Below are 27,945 nucleotides of genomic sequence, written 5' to 3' on the forward strand. Positions count from 1 at the left end.
ATGAGCCATGCCAGAACAAGAAAGTAAAAACACACACACACACGTAAATGCTTGAGGAAAGAAAGAAAAAAAGGTGAGGAAGGTTGTTTTCCGCTTTAGCTTTTACCTGAGGTGTTGCGGTTTTCTCGAGTCTGTAAAGGTCATCTTGTGGAGACGCAAATCTGCGCTGTTCAGCTCTAAACAGAAGTGACCTGACAAACTGGACAAGTCTGTTTCCAGCAAGTGTACAGGGTTACAGCGACCTTATGAGGAGACCTTATAAGACCTTATAAAACGCGGAGAAAGGCGGCTGGTGACATTCAGAAGGAAAGGTCAGGTCTTATCGGAGCATGTAGAGACAGACCATCTTGAGGAGATAACAGAACACCGCGGATTTGCATTATGGGTAATTGCTGGTGATGACAGGGACAACAGCTTAAAACACGATACAGCAGCTCTGCTTGTACTAAATATTGGTTAAAACTCGTATTATTCAGAATTTTAAAAACGTAAGATACAGCCAAACGATTAAAAAATATGACATCAGTCAAGTTTGGTGAAGGAGAAATCATGGTTTGGGGTTACATTCATTAAGGGGGCGTGCAGAGTGGATGGCAACATCAAGTGCTGCCCATTACATTACAAACCACAGGAGAGGGCAAATTCTCCAGCAGGATAGCACTCCTTCTCATACTTCAGCCTCCACATCAAAGCTCCTAAAAGCAAAGAAGGTCAAAGTCCTCCAGGATTGGCCAGCCCAGTCACCAGATATGAACATTATTGAGCATGTCTGGAGTAAGATAAAGGATCTGTTGTTCCTAAAACTTGGATAAGACTTTTGCCAGGTAGTGTACCATCATGCTTATTTTGGTGCATGTTTCTGTACAGCACTTTGGCTCACTTCTGTTTTTTAACATGCTTTAAAAATAAAGCTTGACTTGACTTTTTGTAAAATGAAAAAACAAATTAAATTTTATTGTACATATTAAAGAAAACGAATTCAACCGTTAAATATAAAGAGATGTATTGTATTCATGTAGGTCCATTAGTTAATGTTTTTACTAATATGAACCAACAACAAACCGCCGTTTGTGCGTTGCGCGTTCATGAGAGAGAGAGAGCGCACACGAGCTGTAAAAACATGCTGAATCAATCATTTAAAAAAAAAAACCTGAATCAATATTGGAGGTACCTTTGCACGCTGGAAAAAGTATGACACCACGGCTGAAGGATTGAATGTTTTGTTTTGAAACTATTTTAGCTTTTTTAGCCACTAAAATCTTCCGATGAAAGATTGCTGACTATAAGGGCCTTTTACAGCATCGATAACATAGATTTTATTTAGTTTAACAACAAAACACAAGTAAATAGAACTATTCCGCCAAGCCAGCTTTACTGAGGTGAAGATGCTTTTATATTCACATCACATTGGTTCATTTTTGAACGATGACAACCAGTGACGCTCTCCTTATATTGTTTACCATGTTACTCTGAATATTCGCTCTGAAATAGCATGTCAGTTTGGCTTAGTAATGAGTGTAACTCCTGCACGCCGCCGGACAAGCACTAGTCGCTTTTACTTCATGAAAGACAGTTCTTCCACTGTCATCTGGTGCGCGTGCTCCTGTTTCAGGAGGAGTGGCTCTGGACGGCAGGGGAGAGACTCTGATTCAGAGATTTATGCTAAGCTGTTAGGATTGTGGAAGATCACCTACTGCACCTTTAAATGCATTACTGTTTTTTTTTTTTTTTTACATTTACTTTTAATGCTAAACAAGTCCATTTATATTAAAGAAAATATCCTATACTATATTGCACAGTGTATTGCATTGGTTATGAGTAGGGCCAGACGCAATCTGCGGACGTTTTTTGCTATTTCTGCAAAATGAGAATTTTGATAAAAATCTGCGGATTTCTGTGGAATTATTTTGGGAGTATCCTAACTAAAACAGTAATATGTGAAATTAAAAATAATCTTAACTTGTATTTAATGTTTAAAATGCAAATTCAATTAGATCCACTTTATTTGGTAAACAAAGCAAGTATTGTCACGTTAGCGTGATCAAAACAGCAACAAAAAGGTGTGGATCCAAGTGCAGGTTTATTTACAATCGTGCAGCAAACAGAAAAACACGATGTCCGGTGTTCAAAAAATAACAAAGTAACAAATAAACAGCAAAACAAGAAACTATGACAGAAACAGGATCAGGAACAAGACTAAGATAACAAACTCGATATTCAAGACTTACTAGAAACTGATAGACAAACGACGCAGTAACAAACAGAGGTGGAATGGTTGACTATATAGTCCAGGTAATCAACGGAGATTGGAGACAGCAGTGGTTGAAATCAGTGTAGATGACAGACCGGGTGTGTGCACGAAAGAATGTATGGAAATGTAGTCTTTTTGGGCGCTGTAGTTTCACTAAGCGTCCATTGAACTACAGCGCTCTCAGGTGGTCACTGACAGTCATGACAAGTATCTTATATAATATATCTACTAAAGACAGAAAATATTACTGTGCATCGTACATAAGTCAGATGAACTTTTTTACATTAGTCAATAGGGATGTAACGGTATCAGAATTTCACAGTATGATAATACCTCGGTATGAATGGCACGGTACGGTATTTACTGAATAATTTACAGGAAAAACAAAACTAATGAAAAGACTCAAAAAAAGTGCCAAAAGTACTTATTTACCTTAGCACTGAACATATCAATGACATACAAATTAGCCATCTATCTGTAAGTTTTGAAACAGGAACTTCAATTTTTCAATTATAATAACAAAAAACTATTAAACCACATAAAAAAAATAAAGTTTCAATTTAGTATTGTTGAAAACTCATCACATTCAACATTTAATCTCTCACTCAGATAGAGATGGGTTTCAAGGAAAATTATCATATAACTATAATCTGGTAAAAGCTGGGATCTCTGGGCATGTCCCGTGCAACAGAAAAAAAAACCCTATCATTTGGAACTGAGGTTTCTGGGACAGATATATGATTTAGCCAAGGTTGACAGCAGTGGGTAACATTGTGCATTGTCTTTCCCCCACTTGAGAGGACAAGCCATGAGTGAGATAGAGATCTCTTCACGGTACAAGTCAATGTCTGCATCAATCTAACAAGTGTGCTGTGTTCTGCAGTCCCCATGACTGTTTTTAGTCGTATTCCCCGACTTATATTTCACCACAGTTTGGCAGTGCCTGCATACTGTTTTTTTCTTTGTCTGTCACATTTTCTCCTTTTTCGTATCTTTTTAGAGAGAAACCGAAATGCTTCACACATCCGATTTAAAACCCGCTTTAGGTTCGATCATTTCCAGCTCTTTTTCTTCCCCGCTACTAGCAACACACTCCATGTCCGCATTACTGGATCTAGTGACAACAGACCGCAAAGGATGATGGCCACGCCTAGGCTGATGGGAATTGTAGTTCCCGCTACCTCCCGTTCGCTTCATTCGCCTAAGCAAACTTTTCTCAGAAATATAGTTTTATTGAGTCATGCGGCTACGGTAATATTAAAAAAAAAATTACTATTGCGGTATGACGGTATTTACAATATTGTTACATCCTTATTAGTCAATAATATTACAGTCATAAATGTAAAAACTGAATAAATATACTGTAGATTTACACACATTTACTCCAGTAAATAAACAGAATCAATGATGGGCTGAAAATCTGCGGACTTCTGCGCGCGCAGATTCCGTGTGGGCCTAGTTATGAGTGTTATGAGCAACTCAAGAACTTGACTCTCTAATAAGCACTTTAATAAGCACTCAATCTCACTGGACCAATAAACCACAATATAACTGTTAATGTCTAGTCTCATAACACCCTACACTACAAAACTAGGATTGCATAAAGTATGATAAGAGTCAAACCCTCGAACTAACAACAATAATGATATCAAAACAAGAAACTGGTGGTCAGACTGCATTTTAAATGAGTATCTGGTAGAAAACAAAGACTGAAGACTTTACTGGATCTGCGTTTCTCACCGGAAATCATAACAAATGCTGTGTGATTTCTGATTAATCTGACATTCGTCTGTCCGTATTATATTTCTCTCACACAAAGCAAATGTTTCTGCATCACTCTTCCATCTCGAGCCTGTGAAATATTAAACATCTGCTCAACGCTCACACCGAGACATCCAGCCTGAAACATAATGTAACACGTATAAATCCTTAACAGGCTAAATATTACAGTTGAAGTCAGAATTATTGGCCCCCCTGAATTATTAGCGCCCCTGTTTATTTTTTTCCCAAATTTCTGTTTAATGGAGGGAAGATTGTTTCAGCATATTTCTAAGCATAATAGTTTTAGAAACCTATTTCTAATAACTGATTTATTTTATCTTTGCCATGATGAAAGCAAATAATATTTTACTTGATATTTTTCAAGACACTTCTATACAGCTTAAAGTGACATTTAAAGGCTTAACTAGGTTAATAAGGTGAACTAGGCAGGTTAGGGTAGTTAGGCAAGTTATTGTATAACGATGGTTTGTTCTGTAGACTATCGGAAAAAAAAATTAGCTTAAAGGGGCTGATGATTTTGTGCCAAAAATGGTTTTTAAAAAATTTAAAACTGCTTTTATTCTAGCCGAAATAAAACAAATAAGACTTTCTCCAGAAGACAAAATATTATCAGACATACTGTGAAAATTTCCTTGCTCTGTTACACATAATTTGGGAAATATTAAAAAAAAGAAAATAAAAATCAAAAGGGGGCTAATAATTCTGAATCCAACTGTGTATATTATAATTGTAAATTCAAGAAAAATTAAAGCACCTGACTTGGACTTGATATAAAATGATTTACAGTATATGCTAGTAAACAAAACTATTACGTAGCAAGCTAAAAATGTTACCATATACGGAAAAAATGCTAAAAACATACTAGCAACCTGTCAATTTATGCTAGAAATTGGTTTAAATTGAATACATTTGTAATTTATATATCTCCAGCATTATCTTCAGCCTGTGAAATGCTAAACATCTGCTCAGCGCTCACACTGAGACATCAAGTCATCCATGACTTTGAGTTTTCTGGGAATCTGAACAGTTCATTGTTCATCCAGAGATCCAGTTTCCAAACTCATTTGTGTGCTGGAAGTTTGAAGCATGTTCAGGAAGAGCTCACTCACGAACAAAGCCAATAATATAAAGCTGTCTGTATTTCTACAGACAGCTTAATCAAACTGGAGGAACATGCAGGAGTATCCTCAGCAGGGCCGGCCCGTGGCATAGGCAGTATAGGCAAATGCTAAGGGCGCTGTACATCCAGGGGGGCGCCAGAAATGAACGCGGTTAAGTTGGTTTTGTTTTTGATATTCATGACACATTCAGTGATTGACGGCAATAACTTAAAAACATCTTAGCCTAAAAAGATCTAAAGTGTATTTCCTACAAAAAGACAAAGCTGGTTATGTTTCACAGCTTTCTTTTTTTTCCCTCGACATTATGACCACTGCTCAGTTTAGCCGGGGATATGCGTTTAGCCGGGAGAGCTGAGCTCGCGCGGAGTGGAGCTCTCAGTAAGGGACCGCCGGAAAAGTGCTTCTTTTTTTTTCGTTTTTTTTTTGCTTTATCCTGCGTGTTTTATTTTAAACACAACCAATTTTCTATTAAATTAGCACAAACAGTTACTACAGTAGTCAAATGCTTCATTCATTCATTCATATAGATCTGTGCATTCTTACATTAACACCTCTGTTATCAAACAAAACACAATGAGAGATTCATTTGCTGCTCTTCACTAAATAACTATAGTGACTTTATTCAATGTGCAAATACAATTAAAAGTCAAATAGATTTTATAGCGTTATTTAATTTCTGTATAAGCCATTGATTTTAATAGGTTAAACCTTTTATTTTATTGCCAAAATTTTCTATTGTTTGCTATGTTTTCTATCATTTGAAGCTATTTGTTGTCCCATATTTTTTACATCCCAACGTTGACAGATATGACATAACATTGCTAATCAATAAATATCTATAGTGCTATCTGTTAGTTTTAACGTCAGCTAATGTTATGGAAGGGCATAGATCAGGGGTCTCAAACTCGCGGCCCGCGGGCCATTTGCGGCCCTCAGTGCAATATTTTGTGGCCCGCGCCGACCGCTGTACACTGAGCGAGAGAGCGCTCCCCGCTCCGCTGATTCTATCCAAACACAGCGGTCACTGGCATTCCCCGCCCGCGTGTAAACAAAGGGGCGGGGATGCCGGTGACGTCACCACGCACCCCGCCCCTTTGTTAGACGCTGTGACGGGCGGGAAGTGTTAAGAGGGAACTCGCGCCGGCCAGAACCAAGGTAAGCTGTTCCCGCCCCTGCCTGCCACTTAGCTACCTATCTGCAGCCTGCCACCTACCTAGCTACAGCCTGCATCTTATATATATTATAGGTAGATACAGACTGGTACAGACTGATGTGACTGGAGTGGGGTGGGGGTGTTTTATTTATACATATATACGCCTTTTTTTAGGTGAGGGAATGGAAGTTTTGAGTGAGTTCCCCCACTTTTTCCCCCACTTGAAGCGCTGTCAAGTCTCTGGCAGCAAGAAATAGGCAAAAGATGCCATGTTCAGAAGAACTGTTCATGATCTTCACTCAATGTTCTATTAATGTTCAGGACACTTCATGTTCAGAGGAAATAATTAAAACTGTTAATAATGACATTTAAGGACTTTTTTTTTGTGAAATCCCTTATGCGGCCCAGCCTCACCCAGACTTTGCGTCCTGCGGCCCCCAGGTAAATTGAGTTTGAGACCCCTGGCATAGATGTTATGGAAAATAGTAATAGTAATGTAACTACCCCATCATTCCTTTCTCAAGCAAATGTGTAAATATTAGATCTATTCAGCAATAATGTTAATTGCATTGGCATATTTATCTGACCTTTTCCCAGCTTGTAGTAATCGATCAAAATGCTTATTAGTTTCTTATGACTATACACTAGCAGTGGAATTTACTGCGATGTGACGGGGCGCCACCTGAAATCTTGCCTAGGGCGCCAAATTGGTTAGGGCCGGGCCTGATACTCAGAAACATGAATTAAGGCCAGTCAGGATGCTTGTTCCATGATATCTTTCATGACCCACACAGATATCAAAGCTGCATTTTGAAAGTGTGCGCACATTTCTTTTAAATAAAATGTGAACATCCAGTCATAATTAAAGCCATTGAAGTTGAGATTTAAACATCCACTTTGCAATGATGAATGGTTTGTTAGGATAAAACACTATTTAACTGATTGAAAACTGGAATCAGAGTGTGCAAAAAAAACAAAAACTCTTCTGGATATTGTGAAAATCCCCTTTAAAGTTGACTAAATTAAGTTCTTAACAATTCACAAATTTACAAAACTTTTTGCCATGATTTTGGCAAAAGAAATTAAGAAATCTTGCTGTGAGGCGACAGCACTACCTACTGCGCCACTGCGTCGCCCCAAGACAGAAGAGTTGTATATATATATTTTTTTAATTATTAAAACAAATATTAAAATAAATACGAATATTTTATTAAATGTTTTGAGTGATATATATATATATATATATATATATATATATATATATATATATATATATATATATATATATATCATGTTTGTTTGTCCAACAAATGTTACATTTGCCAAATCAAGCCAACAACAAAGTATAATGTAAAAAAAAGCACGATAGCAATAGCAAATCCACATTAGCCACATGTTAAACTGCTAACATCATGCTAATCCATACTAAAATGGAGTTAAAACATGCTAGCAACAAGCTAAACGATCAACTCTGAGCTAAAACCTGTTAGCAACATGCTAAAAATATTACCATTTACAAAAGTATGCTTGAAACATACTCAACTTCTTAATTGATGCTTGAATTTAGGTTAATTCACACTAGCAGTGTTTTTAATAGCCTAGAAATGTTAAAAGTTTCATTCTTTTTCTTCCTTTCCTTTTTATACTAAGGTTTACCTTACAAACATTCAGACAAGACTTTCTCAGGCTAATAAAGTTAGCATCAACAATCTAAAACCGAAATCTTATATGACACTATAAAAGCTTTTACTGTCACTTGGATCAATTTAATGTATCCTTACTGCATAAAAGTGTAAACTCAGCTTTAAAAGATTTATCTAAAATCTTTGTTAGCATCATGCTAAAAACATTACCATGTACAAAAATAGTAGAAACATACTAGAAACTTCTCAATTCATGCTAGCAATTGGTTGTAATCATGCTAGCAATGTTTAATATGCTAGACAAATCTTTAAATTTTATTTAGTTTCTCTTTCTTTTCTTTTTATCCTAGGGTTTACCTTACAAACATTCAGACAAGACTTTCTCAAGCTAACATGAAGCTTGCTCCAACAATCTAAAACCGAAACCGTATGCAACACTACAAAAGCTTTTACTGTCACTTTAGATCAAATGAATGCCTCTTTACCACATGAAAGTATACTCAGCTTTCATAAAAACAATGATAACTCTCTCTCTCTCTGACCCAAAACTCTTGACACAATCCAATTCTCGCTGTAATTATAGCCACTAGCCGCAGCACCATTTTGCAAAAACCAAAACAACAGAAAGACCAGAAATATCCCAAAGCTTCAGCCTACAGCAGAAACAACATTTCAGAATCACTTTAAGCCTGTGATGAATTGGAGACCCCGTTTTTTTGCCGCTGTCAGAAGTGTCATCGGCTTCAGCGGGAGATGTTTATTAGTTTTCACCTTCCCACAGGACAGGTTGTGTCCTGAATGCTGCCGCTGTGACCCACAGATGCACAACTGGGTGTCAGACTTTCCTCAGGCGTCAGAGCACACAATTAAATGTCGATTTGCCATGCCAAAACACAGACCTCTGCAATGTACCCGTTTCCTTAGAAAAAATGTGCTCTTTTGAGACGAAAACACCCCGTGAACCAGAAAACAAAAGCCAGACTGAATTTGCATTAAACTGATGCTTGATTTTGGGTGAATCTGAGCAGCGTGATTGTATGTGATATGCATTTCTTAATCTTCATCATTTATAAATGCGGAAAGAACATGAAAAGCCAGAAAACTCACCCTTGTTTGTTGGAGTCGACCAAAATGCGCACCAATATCCCTGTAACTGCCACCAGGATGGGATAATGATCGACACTCTCCAGGCCTAAACATACAGAAAAAACTAATTTGGTCTTGTTTGTGATTCAGGGTCTTTTTCAATTCGTCAGGTCTAGTCCCGGATGCTGATTGGTCATTTTAATGGTGATATAGTAAACATTGTGACGAATTGTGAAAGGCCAATTGGATCTGTTCTGTTCGATTAAAATAAAATAAAATAAAATAAAATAAAATAAAATAAAATAAAATAAAATAAAATTACATTAAATTAAATTAAATTAAATAATAATTAAGACAAAATAAAAAATAGAAATTTAAATAAAAAATAAGATCAAATAAAATAAAAAAAAGAAAATATAAAATAAAATTAAACTAAACTTATTTAATTTAACCTAAACAATTTAAATTAGAATGAAATAAAATAATTAAAATAAAATAATAAGATTGGCCTATATTAAATTAAATTAAATTAAAAAGTTAAATAAATTAAAATAAAATTTTTTTTTAAAGATTTAATTAAAGTTAAATAAATTATTTAGAATAAAATAAAATAATTAAAATAAAATAATAAGATTAGCTTAAATTAAATTAAAATAAGAATAAAAAATTGCATTTGCTAAATTAAATTAAACTAAATTAAAATAAAAAAATAAATTAAATTTAACTAAATTAAATTAAAGGTAAGTATAAACTTTAACTGGACTCTTTAAACTAAAAAACCTTTTCAAGAAAAAAGATGAATTCCTATTATTTTAATATTATTTATTAATAATTATTAATTCATTACATAAATTATTATTATTAATACTAAGAAGATTATTATTTAGGTTGTGTTGGAAAGTGACCAAAATCCAACATCGAGTCAACATCTTAAACCAACATCATATTGACGTCAAATACTGACATTTATTCGTCAGGTATGGTAACCAAAATCCAATGTCTGATCGAAGTCATAGTGGTAACATCCACACAACGTCAAGCTGTAACATCATTAGACATTGATATTTGGTTGATTTTAGGTTGTGTTGGGTTTGGCAACCAAAATATGTCTGATAGATGTCATAGTGGTAACGTCCACAGAACGTCAAGCTGACATCATTACACATTGATATTTGGTTGATTTTAGGTTGTTAGAAAGTGACCAAAATCCAAAGTTGAGCCAACATCTTAAACCAACGTCATATTGACGTCAAATACTGGCATTTATACATCAGGTATGGCAACCAAAATATGTCTGATAGACGTCAAAGTGATAACGTCCAAACAACGTCGAGCTGTAACATCATTAGACGTTGATATTTGGTTGATTTTTGGTTGTTTTGGAAAGTGACCAAAATCCAACGTGGAGCCAACATCTTAAAGCAACATCATATTAACATCAAATACTGACATTTATTTGTCAGGTATGGCAATCAAAATCCATGGTCTGATAGACGTTGTTGTGGTAATGTCCACACAACATCAAGCTGCAACATCAATAGACGTTGATATTTGGTTGAGGTTAGGTTGGACGTAGGCCTGACGTTGGGTTCTGATGTCAACCCGATTTTCATTTCCAAACAAAATGCAACGTCTGCACAATGTTTGAGGACAACATCAATCTGAGGTCATGTTGACAAGCTGTGCCTGCTGGGAATGCTTCTTTAAAAAAAACAACATTTGTAAAAGTAAACCGTTAGAAAGAAAAAAAAATCATGCGGTTTTATAAGGAAAATGGGTTTCTAAGTAAATAAGCAAAGTTATTTTAGATTTCAGTCTTATTCTTTATGCGGGAGAGCAATTCCATTTTACATTTTTCAAGGACGCCTTAATGCTTTCATAAAGAGCTCGGGCTCGCTCTTATTTTCATTGACGGACATAAACACCCCCTAAAAAAACAATACCCAAAATGTATTAGAACAAAGTATGACTGGAGAATTAAATGACACAAAACCCACTTAAATCCACTACACGGCACTTTAGCAGAAAAATAGGTCACTGAATCTGAGACCACAGTGAACCGGGTCAACGTATCACATCTAATAACATTCTGAAAAGACACTAAACGCTGCTTCAAGAACCAAGAATAAAATAAAAACTTGTCTGATGATGTGTTCAGTGTCCTCCTGGACTGGATTATGTCTTTCACACTAACTCAACCTTGTAATTTCTTAACCCATTTATTCTTCAAAAATCATTCCCTGAGCGCTAAGAATGACTTTCCAAACTTCAGGGATCGTTTCAAAGGTCGGGAACGTCTCAGAAGGCATATCAAATTACTGGTTATTTGTTCTGGGACAAAATGCTATAAAAGGAAAGTGTGAGAAGTCATCAGTGAGGTGACAATAAGCCATAATTCGGCTCTCGGGAGACACAATGAAGGACAAACCCAACACCTGAGAGGGTTCAATTGAGATAAAACTGGTTTTGGATGTGTACTTAAACATGCAGTGAATGTTCTACACTCCTATTTGCATTACTGTGCCCTTGTGTTTACATTAGGAGGAAATTGTCGGGAATTACCTGGAAGGCGCAGGTTGACCACCCTGTCGAAGAGGTTTCTTTCTGCCGTAACTCGATTTAACACCTGGTTCAGGAGCTAAAGTAAACCAAAACACACACAAATGTTGTCAAAAACTATAATTCTGTGCATAACACAACCACCAGGTAAGTGTAAAGCAGGGTTCCTGCAGATTTAATACATGCACATTTAATCATTAAACCCTTGAAATGAAACTCTCAAATCTTTTTTACGTTTAAAAGATCCAAACATTATTGAGTAACAGTAAAAATGCAACAAGTTAAAACACTTATACGACTAAAACACATGGTAATGCTTTACTTGAATGGGGTGTTCATAAGACTGTCATTAAACCTTTATAATCAATGTCATTTGCTCAGATATATAGAATAGTTGGTGGTTCATTCCGCTGTGGCAACCTCTGATAAATCAAAAAATTAAGCTGAAGGAGAATGAATGAATGAATGAATGAATGAATGTCCTATGACAATAATGAGTGTGGTTCAATCCTTAAAGTATTCTCGTCAACTGCAAAGAAGCATCGTGATCCACTTTGAATGTCTACCACATGCACACCATGATGGATCCACCATGAAAAGGTGAGCAAATCAAACACATCGGTTCATAAATCAAAGCCTTTTGTAATCACCCAGCAGCCAAAGAATTCATTCAGAGCTGCTGAGCATTCGGGGGCTGTTTATTGATGTTTGCTAGCCATGACTGTATTCGAAGAATAGTAAATAGTACAAGCCCTTCAGGGACTGAATGTAAATGGACAAGGGTTCAGATCGCGCTGCGCTCGCAGGTGTGTTTCAGAAATTACAGGTGAACGAACACACTGCTGGGAATTAAACCCACGTCAAACACACTTTCAGAGTTTCTCCTAAGTAATTAAAGCCTGAAAACAAAATACACTCGCACTTACCTACGCAAAACGTTCACATGAAGTCAAAGCTAAGCATATTGATTTAGTTAGCTGTTGTTGCTAGTTTTGTGGTGAGTAATTCATCTTTGCATCTTGTATAATTATCAGGACTACAGACTACAAATTCGCCATTACATGGACTACAAGTTCCAGTAATGCACCGCTCACATGCACCTGTTCCTTATTCAGTAGATTACACACACTCTCGACTGGGAGCTGCTCATGAACTGACTACAAAGACTATATAAACAGCACTTACACACACTTCAGGGCTGAGTCTTGTTATACTGTCACTGTGAACATTAACACACGTTTCCCTTGCCGTGTTTTTGACCCTCGCCTTGTTTGTTTGTTTACGTTGTCTGCTGCCTGCCTTTTGACCATTCGCCTGTGTATGTGACTACGACTCTGGGTTGCCCGTGTACATCTGTTTGCCCCTGTGTTGACTGTTGCTTGCCTGACAATCTCTGTTTAATAAACCTGTGTTTGGATCCACACATCCCGTCGCCATCACATTACAGTATGTCATTAAGAAAAAAGTGGTTTGCTCTTGTAATCTAAAATTGAAATCAGAAAAATCACTTCCTGTTTTCTTTCAATTGATTACTTGGATTATATCTGTCTGAGGTATTGGGTGTGGCTTTCATACTTAACCATGGTCCCTCCACATGTCGGTTTTGACAATAAACAGAAAGGGTGAGCAGGAGGAGTCTGTTAGGTTGTAATAACTCTCCGCAAACCCTTTTCCAGATCTTTGTTAATGAAACGCCTACTTCACTACATCCAATCAGCTTGCAGGAGAAAAAACAAGCCACGCCCATTGTTTACTCATTTAATATTCGGAACTGCTTCACAATACGGTACAAGACAAACGGTACAAGCTTCCCGTTCATGCGGACTTTAAGGTGCAATTAACCTTTGGATTGGTCACTGATGTAAATATTTTAATAATAAATGAGGTCGTTTTCTTATAATTTATGTCATGTTTTTTTTTTAACCTTGTTACTATTTCTTTTTTTTCAGAATAATAAAGATTTATATAAAATGTAATTAAATTTCTTTAAAATAAAGATCATTTTTGGGTTAATTTTGATGTAATAATTTAAGGTTGTATTAAGGTTGAACAAATATAAAATCAAATACTAAAACAAACAGTCTTTAAAAAAGGCTTGACTGATTAAAAAAATCCAAATAAAAACAATTTAGGAAGAAAAAAAGTGTTACGCAACAATGGTTACAAAAACAGGAGATTACTAACTAACACTTGGTTGCTGTTGGAAGCAGTGTTAGTGAGGACAGCAGGGGGAGCTCAACCTGAGGTCTGTATGAGTCCTAATGCTCCAGTATAGTGAAGAGGACACTATACTGTCAGTGAGCAGTGTCTTTCGGACGAGACGTTAAACCGAGGTCCATACTCTCTGTTGTAATTGGCATCCCATGGCACTTCTGGTAAAGAGTAGGGGTGTAACACTGTTGTCCTAGCCAAAATCTCTCCATCAACCCAAACCATCATCAATAAATGCACTATATGAATACACATTATATTACACTAGATTACATTAAAACTAACCAAACTTACGAGCGACTAACTAAGCAAACTATTTATTCCTTTAAAAAACAAGAAAAAGCAATAAATTGTGCAACATTTGAATGAAATCATTATAACTAAAGAAAATGAGAAACAAATTTAAAAAAAAGCAATACAAAGATTTATATAAAAAAGATTTGGATTAATGTTTTGTTGTTTTACACATTATGAAACTTTACATTTTTAACACAGATTTTTGTGATTTCATCAATTCCAAGCAACCAGCATATGTGGTGGTCAGAAAGAAATGCAGTCTACTATAAAACAGCAGAGTTGTGTTCAGCACCATGGAGAGCAGCAGCACAGAAAAACACAAGATCCAGAACCACGGACAGATCCTTCCTACTCTAATAGAGGCCTGTTTAAACCTGCTGTTAAAGAGGTGCACTCACTATTTACTCAACCTTAAGTGGATCCAATGTTTTTTACTTTTTTGAAGAAGAAGAAGAAGAAGAAGAAGAAGAAGAAGAAGAATATAAATATTTTGAAGAATGTTGGAAACTACTGACACCTGTAAAAGGACAAACAAATACTATGAAAGTCAATGGTTTCATATGTTTGTTTGTTTTTTCTGTTGTTGTTGGTGTTTTTTTTCCCCAAAAAAATATCTTTCTTTGTGTTCAACAAGTGATGGATGAATAAATGATGACAGAATTGTAATTTTTTAATGCAAATCATCGCTTTCAGATTCTTTTTGGTTGATCAGATCTGGGATGTCTCATTTTTAACCATGGTATACGCACAAAACGATGATGAAGGGAAACTTCCCACACAAGAGTTGTGATCTATAAAAAAAAAAAAAAAGTTTGACAGGAAAATACTGTCTAAGTCAGGGGTGTTCAAACTCGGTACAGGAGGGCCAGTGTTCTAGAGAGTTTAGCTCGCACCTTAATCAAACACATCTGAACCAGCTAATCAAGCTAATACCTCTTACTAGGTTTACTAGAAACTTCCTGGCAGGTGTGTTGAAGCTAGTTAGAGCTAAACTCAGCAAGACACCGGACCTCCAGGACCGAATTTGGACACCCCTGATCTAAGCAAATAAGTAAACTCTAAGTAACCATTCATTCATTAATTTTCTTTTTGGCTTAGTTCCTTTATTAATCAGGGGTCACCACAGCAGAATGAACCGTCAACTTATTTAGCATATGTTTTACGCAGCGGATGCCCTTCCAGCTGGAAACACCCATACACACAATTCACACACATACACTACGGACAGTCTAGCTTATTTAATTCACCTATAGCGCATGTGTTTAGACTGTGGGGGAGCACCTGGAGGAAAACCCTCGGCAACTTGGGGAGAACATGCAAACTCCACAGAAAATGCCAACTGGCCCAGCCGAGACTCGAACCAGCAACCTTCTTGCTGTGAGCCGACACCGCGCCCCCTTGGAAAGGATATTTCTGACATCTTTGTTTACAGGCTAGTCTACTTAGATAACCAAAGATGTTTTTTTATAGAAAAATATGACCCCTTTGAAGCAGAACATTTGATTGAGGCCTAAAAGTTTTCTTTGTGTTGTTAATAATTTACATTTAGAGAGCTGTGCACTGCAAGACATTGAGAAAATAAACAGAAACCTCATGTTTAATAGCAATTGCATCAAACAGGATCATTAACTCAAGAGTTTCTGCATGAAGCTGCTCTATAAGAAGAATCTTAATGGTGTGCTTAAAACGAGCTTCATTCACTTTGAACTTTCTGAACTTGAGAACTGCATATTTATATTTATTTTTATATTTAGTTCACCTTTCAGCTGTCAATCAGGCTTACCTGAGCCAATCGCCGCAGCAGCAGCTCAGCAGAGGGGCGGGTCCAGTCCAGGAAAATTTCTGGCACTAACGTGATGGTCATTTCCAGGACCCGCAGCAGACTGACTGAGAGGTCAAAACAGGTCGAGCACACCTTTAGCTGCCGGGTGTCCACGAAATTCCTCTCTGGTCGCTCGGCTGCCTGTTGGATCTGATGAGAAATAAATAAAAACATGAACAGACACAATAGAAAGGAACAGAAGGTCAGAAAAGAAAAGTATGAGAACGTTTACACTACATCAACCACAAGACTGTGGGCTATTGTGACACTGACAACCAAACATTCACCTAAAAAAAACCCAAACAACCTTTGCGCAACCATATGCAGGAACAAAAATACATTGAGAATAAGACTGTGTACTCTTACGAATTAGATCACCCAGCAACCTTCCAACAACCACTAAAAAACCTACGTAACAGCCATATGCAGAGGAAAAGACTGTAGGCTTTAAAGACCTAGGCCAATGGTAATCTTCATGCCATAGGCCCTAAAATATTATAATTTCAATTTAATTTCTTGTTCTAAAAACACTATATTGCTTTTATCCTTATTTGAATAAATATAATGTTCGGAAAATATTTACTGCATATTTACTTTAATCATTTCTTATAATGAATTTTCTATAGTGTATTAATACAATATAATATAATACATTGTAAACACATTTATTGTTATTATTATTTTTTTTATGTATTATTATATAAAATTTAACAAATCTAAAATTTCTTAGATTTTCATTGAGGGTGTTACATAACCAACAACCACCCAACAACCTCTAAGAAACCTTCCAAAAAAAAAAAAAACAACCTTCTTGGAACCTTCCACCCAGCAAAAAAAAAAAAACTTTAAAAAAACAAACAACTTCTAAGCAACCTTTAAAAAACTAACAATTTTCTAAAAACCACAAACCAACCTCCCAGCAATATTGTAAAAACCAACCAACAACCTCACAGCAACCGTCCAAAAACTAAACTACCTCCCAAAAACCATAAACCAACCTTGCAGCAACCTTCCAACAACTAACCCACCTCCTAAAAATCACCAACCAACTTCCCAGCAACCTTCCAACAACTAACACACCACCCAAAAATCACCAACCAACCTCCCAGCAGCCTTTCAACAACTAAACCACCTCCCGAAAAACCACCAACCAACCACCCAGCAATCTTCTAAAAGCCAAACAACAACCCACACCAATAATCCAAAAACAAAACCACCAACCAACCTCCCAGCGACCTTCCAAAAACTAACCCCCCTCCTAAAAGTTACCAACCAACTGCCAAGCAATCTTCTAAAAACCAACCAACAACCTCGCAGCTACAGTCCAACAACCTCTCAAAAAACCAACAACCAACCTACAAGCAACCTTCAAACAACTAACCCATCTCCCAAAAACCATGACCCAATCTCCCAGCAAGCCTCTTAAAAACTAAACAATGTCTCAAAAACCACTAGCCAACCTGTGAGCAAACTTCTTAAAACCGACCAACAACCCTCCAAAAATAACCTAAAAATAACACCCACCAACCTTTTAGAAACCTCCCAAAACACCACCAGCATCACCCACCAACATTGATAAAACCTCCCAGTAACCTTCCGAAATCTAAATAACCTCATCGAACAACCAACCAACCTCCTAGCAATCTTCTAAAACCAGCCAACAACCACCAAGCAACCTTTCAAAATCTAAACAACCTCCCAAATAAAAACAACCAACCTCCCAGCAACCTTCCAAAAAACAAACAACTTCACAGAATCCATCAATCCAACCTCCCAGCAATCTTCAAAAAAACAATCAACAACCCCCCAGCAAACTTCCAAAAACTAAACAACCTCCCAAAAACCACTAAACAACCTTCCTGCAACATTCTAAAAACCAACCAACAACCTTCTGTCAACCTTACAAACTCTAAATAAACTCCTAAAAAAACAACAACCAACCTACCAGCAATCTTCTAAAAACCAACCAACAACTTTTCAGCAGCATTCCAAAATATAAAGGTTGGTTGGTGGTTTTTGGGTGGTGGGTTAGTTGTAGGAAGGTTGCTGGGAATATAAAAACTAAACAACTTTCCAGAAACCACCAACAACCCTCAAAAACACCCACCAACCACAAACCTCCCAAAACACTACCAGTATCACACAACATTTATAAAACCTCCCAGTAACCTTCCGAAATCTAAACAACCTCTCAAAAACCACCATCCTGCCAACAATCTTCTAAAAACCAAACCTCACAGCTAGCTTGCAAAAAAGGCAAGCCCCAAAAACCACCAAACAACCTCCCAGCAACCTTCTAAAAACCAACCAACAACCACCCAGCAACCTTCCAAAATCTAAACAACTCACCAAATAAAAACAACCAACTTTCCAGCAACCTTGCAAAAACTAAACAACCCCCAAAAACCACCGACCAACCTCCCAGCAACTTTCCAAAAACTAAACAACCCCCCAAAAACCACCAACCACCCTCCCAGCAATCTACAAAAAAACATTTAACAACCTACCAGCAACCTTCCAAAAACTAACAACTTCCCAAAACCCTCTAAACAACCTCCACAATATTCTAAAAATCAATCAACAACCTCCTGACAATCTTCCAATAACTAAACAACCCCCTAAAAACCACCAACCATCCTCCCAGCAACTTTCCAAAAACTAAACAACCCCCAAAAACCACCAACCAACCTCCCAGCAACTTTCCAAAAACTAAACAACCCCCCAAAAACCACCAACCACCCTCCCAGCAATCTACAAAAAAACATTTAACAACCTACCAGCAACCTTCCAAAAACTAACAACTTCCCAAAACCCTCTAAACAACCTCCACAATATTCTAAAAACCAATCAACAACCTCCCGACAATCTTCCAATAACTAAACAACCCCCTAAAAACCACCAACTAACCTCCAAGCAACCTTTTAAAAAACCAACCAACAACCTTCCAAAAAGAAACCTTTAAAAAACCACCCACCAACCTCTTAGAAACCTCCAGAACACACCACTAGAATCACCCAACAACATTGCTGCAACCACCATGCAAACCATCCAGGCTGAAACCTCCCAGAACACTCTAGTAACTGCATAGTTACTAGTGTCCCAACAATCACTTAGAACATTCAAGCAACTCCCCAGAATCCACCATCAACCACCTAGCACCATATTTTCATAAGCGCCACCTACATTTCACTATTAATGCCTCTTTAAGAGTACAACTTTTGCACTTAAGCAGAAAGAAAAGCTGTTTTGATGTTTAGACATTCTCATCAGCCTCTTTCCTGCATCCACCCTTCATTCCAATTTAGCGCTCTCTGAAACCGAGGCAGTAAACACATCACAAACTCCCCTGGAGACCGCTGCCTCCTAATTCGAGGATCATCGCAGATGAAAGGCACTCCTAAGAGCCAGCCAACCTCCAGGCAAAGCAGCATGCGAATCAAAGTCCAATCTGCAATGAGCAGAATTTCAGTGCTTCAGCTCTCCTGAAAGACATTGATTTAGGAGCAGAGGAGAAAGCCCGGTGAGAAAGAGCTTTCCTGTCTGAGGTTTAATTTACCGCCATTATAGATCAGAGAGGTTTGGCTTTCTCCTGTAACTTCCCCTGAGACTACGAAGCCTGCGTTTTGTAATGACCCAACCACGGGAGGGGCTGGTGCACTACTCTTCCGAAAAGGTTGTTTCCATGGTGTTCAAAATGATCAAATTAGTGTGCGGCTGGATGAAGTTGTTAATGAGTTGAATGAAGCATGAGGTAAACTGCATTTGCATTTCCTGAAGAAAACACCAGTGGCAGCAAATAAATTGAGTTTAACTCATGTACAACATGCCAACCGTTTAAGCAAATGCTCATTTTCGGAAATAGGCTCATTTTACAAGTCACCAGCAGTTAAACTGTGGAGTTTTACCATGTTTTCATCCAATCAGTCGATCTCCACATATGACGGGAACACCTTTATCTTAGCTTAGAACATTGACTCCAATTGGACCAGGGGTGTCAAAGTCAGTTCCTGAAGGCCCGCGAGTTTAAAACCTGTGAATTAGACAATAACGTCCCATTCAGCGTCAACGCTTCTCGTTCACTTTGAATGGGTGACGTTAGGCGTTGCCAAAGTGCAATGTGGATCTGTCTGCGCCGCTTCAGAGGCAATGCTCGCTGCAGAAGTTGGGAATAGCTCAACTTTTCAAGCGCAGACGGAAGCGTCAGCTAATCAGATCGCTGTATGCAAATACACATGCTAGACAGTGGCCTATTGCTGACTAATGGCCCGTTTCCACTGAGTGGTACGGTACGGTATGGTTTGGTACGCTTTTATGGGCGTTTCCACTGTCAAAAGGCATACCGAACCAAACCGTACTGTACCACTTTTTCGGGACCCTTTCGAAAGGGTCCCAAACTGCAGAAAGGGTCCCAAAAGGTGGAGCTACACGCGCAGCTGAACGCTATTGGTTTACAGAGATACGTCATTCGTAGACTCAACAAGCCAGAATGTAAACAAAGGACCCGCCATGTTTGAAATACATAGCGAGAGATTACAGCGGAATTATATATACATATGCAGCCATGGTCGATCCTGCAAACAAACCCTGTCGTTGTCATGATAAACAGCCACAAAGCTATGGAGAAGAGCAGATTCACCCTGTGCCGCGTAGTTTTAAACGAGCCAGTCTGAAGCCAGAGTGGTTTCGCTTTCTTTCTTGCGCTCGCCGCGCGTCTCTATCTGAAATAACATACTTCTTGATCTGATAATAATAACATGCACTTGATTATTGACAAGCTTTGGAAACCCGATCCTGTGAGAAGCTGACAAACACAAGAGTGACACATTCAGAAAGAAAAGGACAAACGCGAGAGTGGAGCGCGGGAAAAAAGGCTAAGCTAAGGAGCACGTTATTTCTTCATCAAACGTGAATAAACTTGTTTTAATCTTTATTATCAACTTTTGGACTAATATGAACTGGAAATGATGGAATGACTCTCTAACAGAGGCTTCATGTGCTGCTGAAGATTGCAGACACAGATGAGAGGTTTTCACTGACTGTAGGCTATACTTTGTGTTGTTTTGAACCTAATTAACAACGAAATGACTGCTTTGAGTAGTTCTTCTGTAGTTGGTAACATATCGGAGACTGTAAGAGGCTGTATGTGTTCATATATGTTCATTTATTTATTTATTTTAACATAAATTATATATAATATAAATATAATTACAGACGTTACAGTAGGCTATATCGCACTGTCATTGATCTGCAGTTATAATCAACTCCTGTTTATAGAAAAGTTAGTAATAAACATTTATACACAAGTATTTATGTGTGTAAAGCATCTGTTTTGTGAGAAGTGCTTTTCATATGATATGTGAACGACCTTTGCAGCTTTATTGTAGACATTTTTTCTCGAAACTTTGTCATACACCACGCCCATCAAAAGGATACCCTTGGTATTGGAAATGCAAGCCTGATAAAGGTGACCCGTACCGACCCGGACCGTACCGTACTGTACCAGTCAGTGGAAATGAGCCATTAATTTCATTGGCTGATGCTGCTATGACGATCACTTTAGCCCCAACTTCAGACATGCCATCAGTCAAGCATTGACGCTGAAGTCCCGTGTGAATGGGGTGTTAGCATCTCGCTTTCCCTATTTAAAGCTTGACCCTTCTGTAGCTACATCATGTACTAGGGCTGACAGAAAATTAAACATAGCTATTTCCTAGGCCAATATGGCAATGAACTATACTCTTATTTTTGCATGGTAATCAAGGGACTTTGCTGCTGTATTATGGCTGTAGTCAGTGCTTAATTTGTGAATTGCGAGGTCCTGGAACAGATCGGGGTAACGGATCCGGTTCATGTTACCCGAGGATGGAGAGGTGTTGCGCACGAAAGTGGACAGCAGGGGGGTATGGGCGTTGGATGACGGAGGGGTGTCGCGGAAGAAGGACGAAAGTGAAGACTGTGGTGTTGTCACGGACGAAAATGAAGAGGGTTGGGGAGTCGTGGAGGAAAGTGAAAGTAAACTGAGGACGTGAGAGGAGGGCGGTTCAGGAGGGAATTAGTAAAATGAGGTGCTGGATCAGATTTCAGAGGCGCTGGATTTTAAAATGAATCCCTGGCTGTAGTAGGTGCAACTTTTCATTGTCACTTTTCATTTTTTCGGTCTTAGTAACAACAGATGTTTTTTGAGCAAGACACTAATAGTCTAATCCAATTCAATGTTTTTTGCTAAGCTAAGCTAAAAGAGCTCCCACCAGATATGAAGATCAGCCGAATGAGTTCAAAAATGTTAACATTCTGCTCTATTGCCACAGAAGGACACTAGAAACAGGCTGTAGAGTATTTAGACATTAGATAAAGGATGGCAGTTAACATGGATTGAACCAGAGACACATGGGAACTGTTGCAGGAGGGAGATGGCACAATCAGATAGGTGACGATGGGGAACCAAGAACACAGATAGCCAAACACGGAGATTTGACGAATACAGATCTCCTGTCTGGTATTCGTCAAATCTCTCTGTTTGGCAATCTGGAAACGAGGAGGACTGAACACAATGAACAGAAGGAGACAAGACTGGGAACCAGAAGGGGTTAAGACAGTGGAGATCACAAGGAATAGTGAGTGGCACCTGTAAGTAAACTTCATAATAGTATGAATCACTGACTGTAAGAAGTGTGAAGTCCTCTGTTAATGCAATGAAGTCGGACACTGAGTGAGGAGTGACTGAGGATTTTATTGAGCTGGAGTGATGAATGGTACTGACATGCAGGAGCAGAACTGATAGTAATTAAGTAATGTTGATTGGAGTGATTGAGGTAGGGGAGAACCTGGCCTAACTAACGCCTATAGCCCTATTCATTCATCCAGAACTCTCCGATAACTACAAAGCAAAACCTTCAGAACAACCCAGAACACCACAGTACTACCTACTAATGCTATAAAACACACACCATATTGTCTGCCAATCAGAATGCAAATACCCAGTCGGAATTCCTCACAAATGCCCTGCACCATCCAGCAACTGCCTAGAAACATTAAATAAAAGACCCTGTGAAGGCATGGGAACCACCAAAGGCAACTTTGAACAATTTAGCAAGCACATAGCAATAACCTAGCATCCAAAAAAAGAGACTCTCAAAATGTATTAAAAACACCCCTCCATCATGGTGTCAATTTCTGCATTCGTGTTGGCCTCAAAAAGTTCCATAAGTCTAGTTATGAGGCACGTCTTCTCGACACAATCAATGGCTAATAAATATTTTAGAGAGTAAGTAACTTGCAATATGCAAAGATTCATTTTAAACACACGACGGTGGCAATTCAGTTAAACATCAAGGGAAATCATGATTGCATTGTCATTATGAATAATTTACAGAGTCTGATAGAGTTAGTGCGAAGTAATATTACAGGGCTAATCAGCAGAGCGAAGAAAACGAACCCGTAGTTTTAAACAAGCGGAGTTTGATTTAGCTCTGCAACTCAATATAGATCATTTGGAATTAGTGTGCAATTTGGCTAAAGAAATCTTAGCGTAAAGTGCTCTCAAAAAACTTCAGCGTATCAGTACATCAACATTGTCTTGTTGAGTTTGAGGTGAGGCTATTTGTCTAACACGTTGAAAGATTCGAAAGCTTCTTACCTCCTGTATCATGCCGATGAATTCAGAGAAGGCCCAGTTGAGCTGGTTTAAGACGCTATTGAGGAAACTGGCAGCCATGTCTCTGTCTTGAATGAGGAGTTCAGCCATGTGCCTCTGCAGCAGAAGGGATGGACAGGGCTCTACAGCCAATCAGAGAAAACAACAAGACATGTATTTAGCAAGGACATCTTCACCATGACAATACTTTTAATGCATAGCTATCAATGGTCATATTGCCAATAAAAAAGGTCACAAATTTCTGTAAATTTTGTCCTCAAGTGGAGTTTGTACAGTGACCTTATGCCTCATTTTCACTGAGCAGTATGGTACAGTTTAGAACAGAACCTATTTGGTATGGGCCACCCAGATCAGGCTTGCGTTTTCACTGTCACAGTTCCCGTACTTGTAGGCAAGGGCAGGAAGCGCAATGTTTATGAAAAGTGTGTGTGTGTGTGTGTGTGTGTTGGGGGGGGGGGGGGGGGGTGGTGGGGGGGTAATGGGTGGGATAGACCGTCAGGCCACCGGGAAATGTCCTGGTGCTCCCTATGGTCAGTCTACCCCTGCTTGTAGGTGTATTGCAGGGATGGGCAACTTCGGTCCTGGAGGGCCATTGTCCTGCAGAGTTTTACTCCAACACTAATCAAACACACCTGAACAAGCTAATCAGTGTCACTAGAAAGATAAGCAGTAGTGTTTAATTATGGTTAGAGCTAAACTCTGGAGGACACTGGCCCTCCAGGACCAATCCCTGGCGTAGACCAGAAGTTGAGGTTGTCATTCTCACTCAAAGAAAAAAGCTGTGTGGACTGCTCACATTTCGCATCTTTTGCGCACTTAATTTCAGTAATTCAAATTTAAACGCACACAAATTTAGAAATGGGACCCCTTCTGCTTTTTGTCTCCCATAAACAACAATGGAGGACATGGAGCAGATCCCGTACTTGCTTCTTGGTAAGTGGCTGTTTGTCACAAGAAGATACAAGCTTTGTTTGAGCTTGAGTGAGCCTTGGTTCAGCTAAGCACCATCATTTGTTTTATTACTGTGTTGTTGTTGTTGTTTTTGGCTGTATTCCCCTGACTTGTTGCAAGTCCGATTGACGAATCTCTGTAAGCAAAAGCATTCAACAATGAGTCTAGCTCCACCCTTTTGGTACCGTACTCTTGTGTTAGGTTCCCTAATTAGTGGTATGGTTTGCCATTTTAGTACTTACGACAGTGGAAATGGGAAAGTGTACCGTACTGTACCAATAAAATACCAATAATAACAATAAAATATTGATTCAGCTTTATTAGCATCTCGCTCAAAAAAATTCAAGAGTTTTAAAAATTTTCCTATTCAAAACTCAACACTCGAGGAATCAATCAATCAATCAATCAATCAATCAATCAATCAATCAATCAGTGCTGGGCGATTTTTCAGATTTTTTCGATTAATTTGAATTTATGTTTTCAGACGATTTAATTTTGAATCAAATCGAGAAATCGAGATTTTTAAAAATATATATATTTAATACATTATAATGGCACCAATGCGCTTTGGTTCACTCTGTATGAAGCAGGAAGCACACCAGAAGCGCCTCTCGGTGACGCGACACGCAGCACCACGATTCATGACGCAGATCATATTTCAGCCGTGCCACTGAGCGCCATCTGATTAGTTTGTCGATGTTTTGGTTTGAACACGAGTAGAAGTGAGGGACTGCAGCAGTGAAAATGAAAGTACCCGCCCCCATGACGTCGGGTACTTTAGCGGACCTAGTTGAAAACCAGACAGATCAGGCAGCATAATACAGAGAGTGGAGCAAAGCGCATCAAATGATCGGTATTTAAAAGGGGGACAAAGAAAAATAGATTAAATATATTAATTTATATTAGACACACATCTGGTACTTGTTTTTGCTCCTGCTATGCGTCCACAACTTCACAGATTGGGTTAAATTAGGCTTTACAGTTTCCATGTTCAGTCCTTTTCTTCCACTGTATCTTTTTAAAGAGGCCATATTATGGGTTTTTGAAAATGCCCTTCCAGGTAGTGTGTAACACAGCTCTGAGTGAAGTAAAGTATCCAGCTAAGGCTTAAATCTGTAAGTAATAATCAAGGAACTTTGCTGCCATACCGTGACTGAAGCAGGCGCATTGATATTACGCAGTGGTGTTAAGATATTAAAATAAAGGTGCTCCCACCAGACCTGGGGCCTCATGTACGAAGACTTGCGTGGAAATCTTACTAAAACATTGCGTACGCACAAAGCTGTAAATGTGCGTACGCATAAAAAAATTCAGATGTATGAAACACTGCGTACGCCGAATCCCACGCATATTCTTTTGTGCATCCGAATAAACGTGAAACTGAGTGCAGCATGCACGAGCACAAAACCCCTCCCTGCCTCCTCCCCCGTATGAATATGCTAATGACTATGCTAATGGCAAAATCCAACGAAAAAGCAATGGCAAAAGCAAGAAAAAAGAGAAACTTTGAACAGAATGTGAATTGGAGGTGCTGCTTTCGGAGGTAGACCGGAGAAAAGCGGTGTTATTAGCAAGTTTGTTCTCCGGAATTAACAACAAAAGAAAAAAAATAGAGTGGGAGAGTTTAGCTGATGCGGTTAACACAGTTGGGTCTGAACATCGCACTGAGTGCATTAAAAAAAGAAATAGTGTGGTTTATATCTGTAAAATGTTGCAGTACCCTTAACAGTCTCAGTGGCGCACCTCGTAAGACGCATGTGATCATGTATTGACACGTTCGAGCATGAACTCGGTTCGAATCCAGCGGCTGATGAACTCTTTCTTCTTTTTTTCCCCGCTACATATCAGATTTTGCCGACTATTTATCACGAGAAAGACAAGTAGGAATCATTAATAAGTCTGTGCAACATATTTTATTTGCACATTTATTGAATGGAAATGTTTCTGATTCACGCATGCAAATTCATCTTCAGATAGTGTCTTTATAGCAATGTGCGTGCGGTAGATCGCTCAGATTACATTGGGAAAACAGGCGACTGCTGCAAATTGCGCTTCAATGTTTGGCTGGTCAACTGTATGGTATGGAAACCTTATATACCTGCTAGATGAACCCGTCTCATACAGCTGCCATTGCACGGCTCAGACACTTTGTAGAGAGGAATTTAACACAACTGCCTCTAGGAGTCGCCAATGGAAATAAAACAGATACGCACAAAAAATGTGCGTACGCCAGCCAGAAAGCTGCCGTGGAGCTGCGCACATTCCCACGTTCAGTTCATTGTTAGTAAATCCAAACGTTAGCGATTCTGAGCGTGAAACCTGGCGTACGCAAAGTTTTTGTGCGTACGCAGCGTTGATGCATGAGGCCCCTGGAGATGGGCTGAATGGGCTCAAAAATGTACAGTTTAAATGTAGTGGACTTGTATAAAGAAAAGAGTAGTGCTCCTATAAGCATGTGTCTATTTTGGTTGAATATGAATATGCCTATTCTGATGTGTGCCATGGCTTGATGCCACTCAACCTCGATTATTTTCTTAGCACCCGCACATATCTGTCTAACCTTTTTCTTACTTTAGTTTTTGAAAGTGGATGAGAGTATTAGATAAGTGATCAGTCTCTTGAGGAGAGGCGTGCTTTGCTTATAAGTAGACGTGGTGCTATTAACATCAAATATGCCTCATCACTGTCGCCTAACAGGGATCGTGATTGTGTATTTCTCAGAGGAAAGGCAAATCGAAAGGTTGCTGTTAGGGGAGACAGTCATTCCATCACACTCAGTATCTGTCTACCCATAACACCCGAGTACCACACATGAATACCTTAAACCAAAAATGATTTTGTTCAACCCACAACCCTAATTACTGATTAAGAGACAAAGCAGCAAACATTAAACCAAGGTGGTCATACGAGAAGGTAAACATTCAGCTCGGCATACTGCATTCACAACAGAATGACGACAGCAGATAACAAAATAGAGGGCTGATGGGAAATCACGTCTCCCGCCCTTCCTTAGACATTCTATTACTGCTATCTGACCATGTCTGGAGAACAAAGAAAGGGCACTCTCTCTCATTATACGCGCACAAAGAGGACACTGGGTAATTTAATACCTTATCTGGAAAAGCACAGCGATCGGGCAAACACGCTAAAAGCCTCGGAGTGTTAAAAGCAAGAGCAAGCAACGGTAATAAAGCTCTAAACAGAGCTAATCATTAGACGCAGAGGTGCAGGTCTCCGATAGAGATGCAACCTTTATGTTTAATTAGATGAAGTCTGTGGAAGTGGCAGCATGGAAAACAAGGACCCAGGGGTAATGAGGGCAGGCCATAACAGAGATCAGGTAGTAGGCACGACATGCACGTTACGGACATTACTAGGCAAGAAATTGCTCCATTACTGAAGTTGGTTCAATTTA

General features: G+C 38.6%; 1 protein-coding gene across 4 annotated transcripts in view; it reads right to left on the minus strand.

The window, feature by feature from the left end:
• Positions 1-27,945, minus strand: part of rnf123 (ring finger protein 123) — a 245,981-nt gene that overhangs the window by 131,410 nt on the left and 86,626 nt on the right. For all 4 annotated transcript variants that reach the window (XM_009296497.5, XM_009296496.5, XM_073937581.1 and 1 more), the window contains 4 exons: positions 23,562-23,701; positions 15,887-16,075; positions 11,599-11,674; positions 9,058-9,142 (listed from right to left, as the gene is read on the minus strand). In XM_009296497.5, coding sequence (XP_009294772.1) covers positions 9,058-9,142; positions 11,599-11,674; positions 15,887-16,075; positions 23,562-23,701 — 490 coding nt within the window. The remainder of the gene's footprint in view (positions 1-9,057; positions 9,143-11,598; positions 11,675-15,886; positions 16,076-23,561; positions 23,702-27,945) is intronic.

The sequence above is a fragment of the Danio rerio genome, chromosome 22 (assembly GCF_049306965.1).
Source record: "Danio rerio strain Tuebingen ecotype United States chromosome 22, GRCz12tu, whole genome shotgun sequence".
Taxonomy (NCBI): Eukaryota; Metazoa; Chordata; class Actinopteri; order Cypriniformes; family Danionidae; genus Danio; species Danio rerio.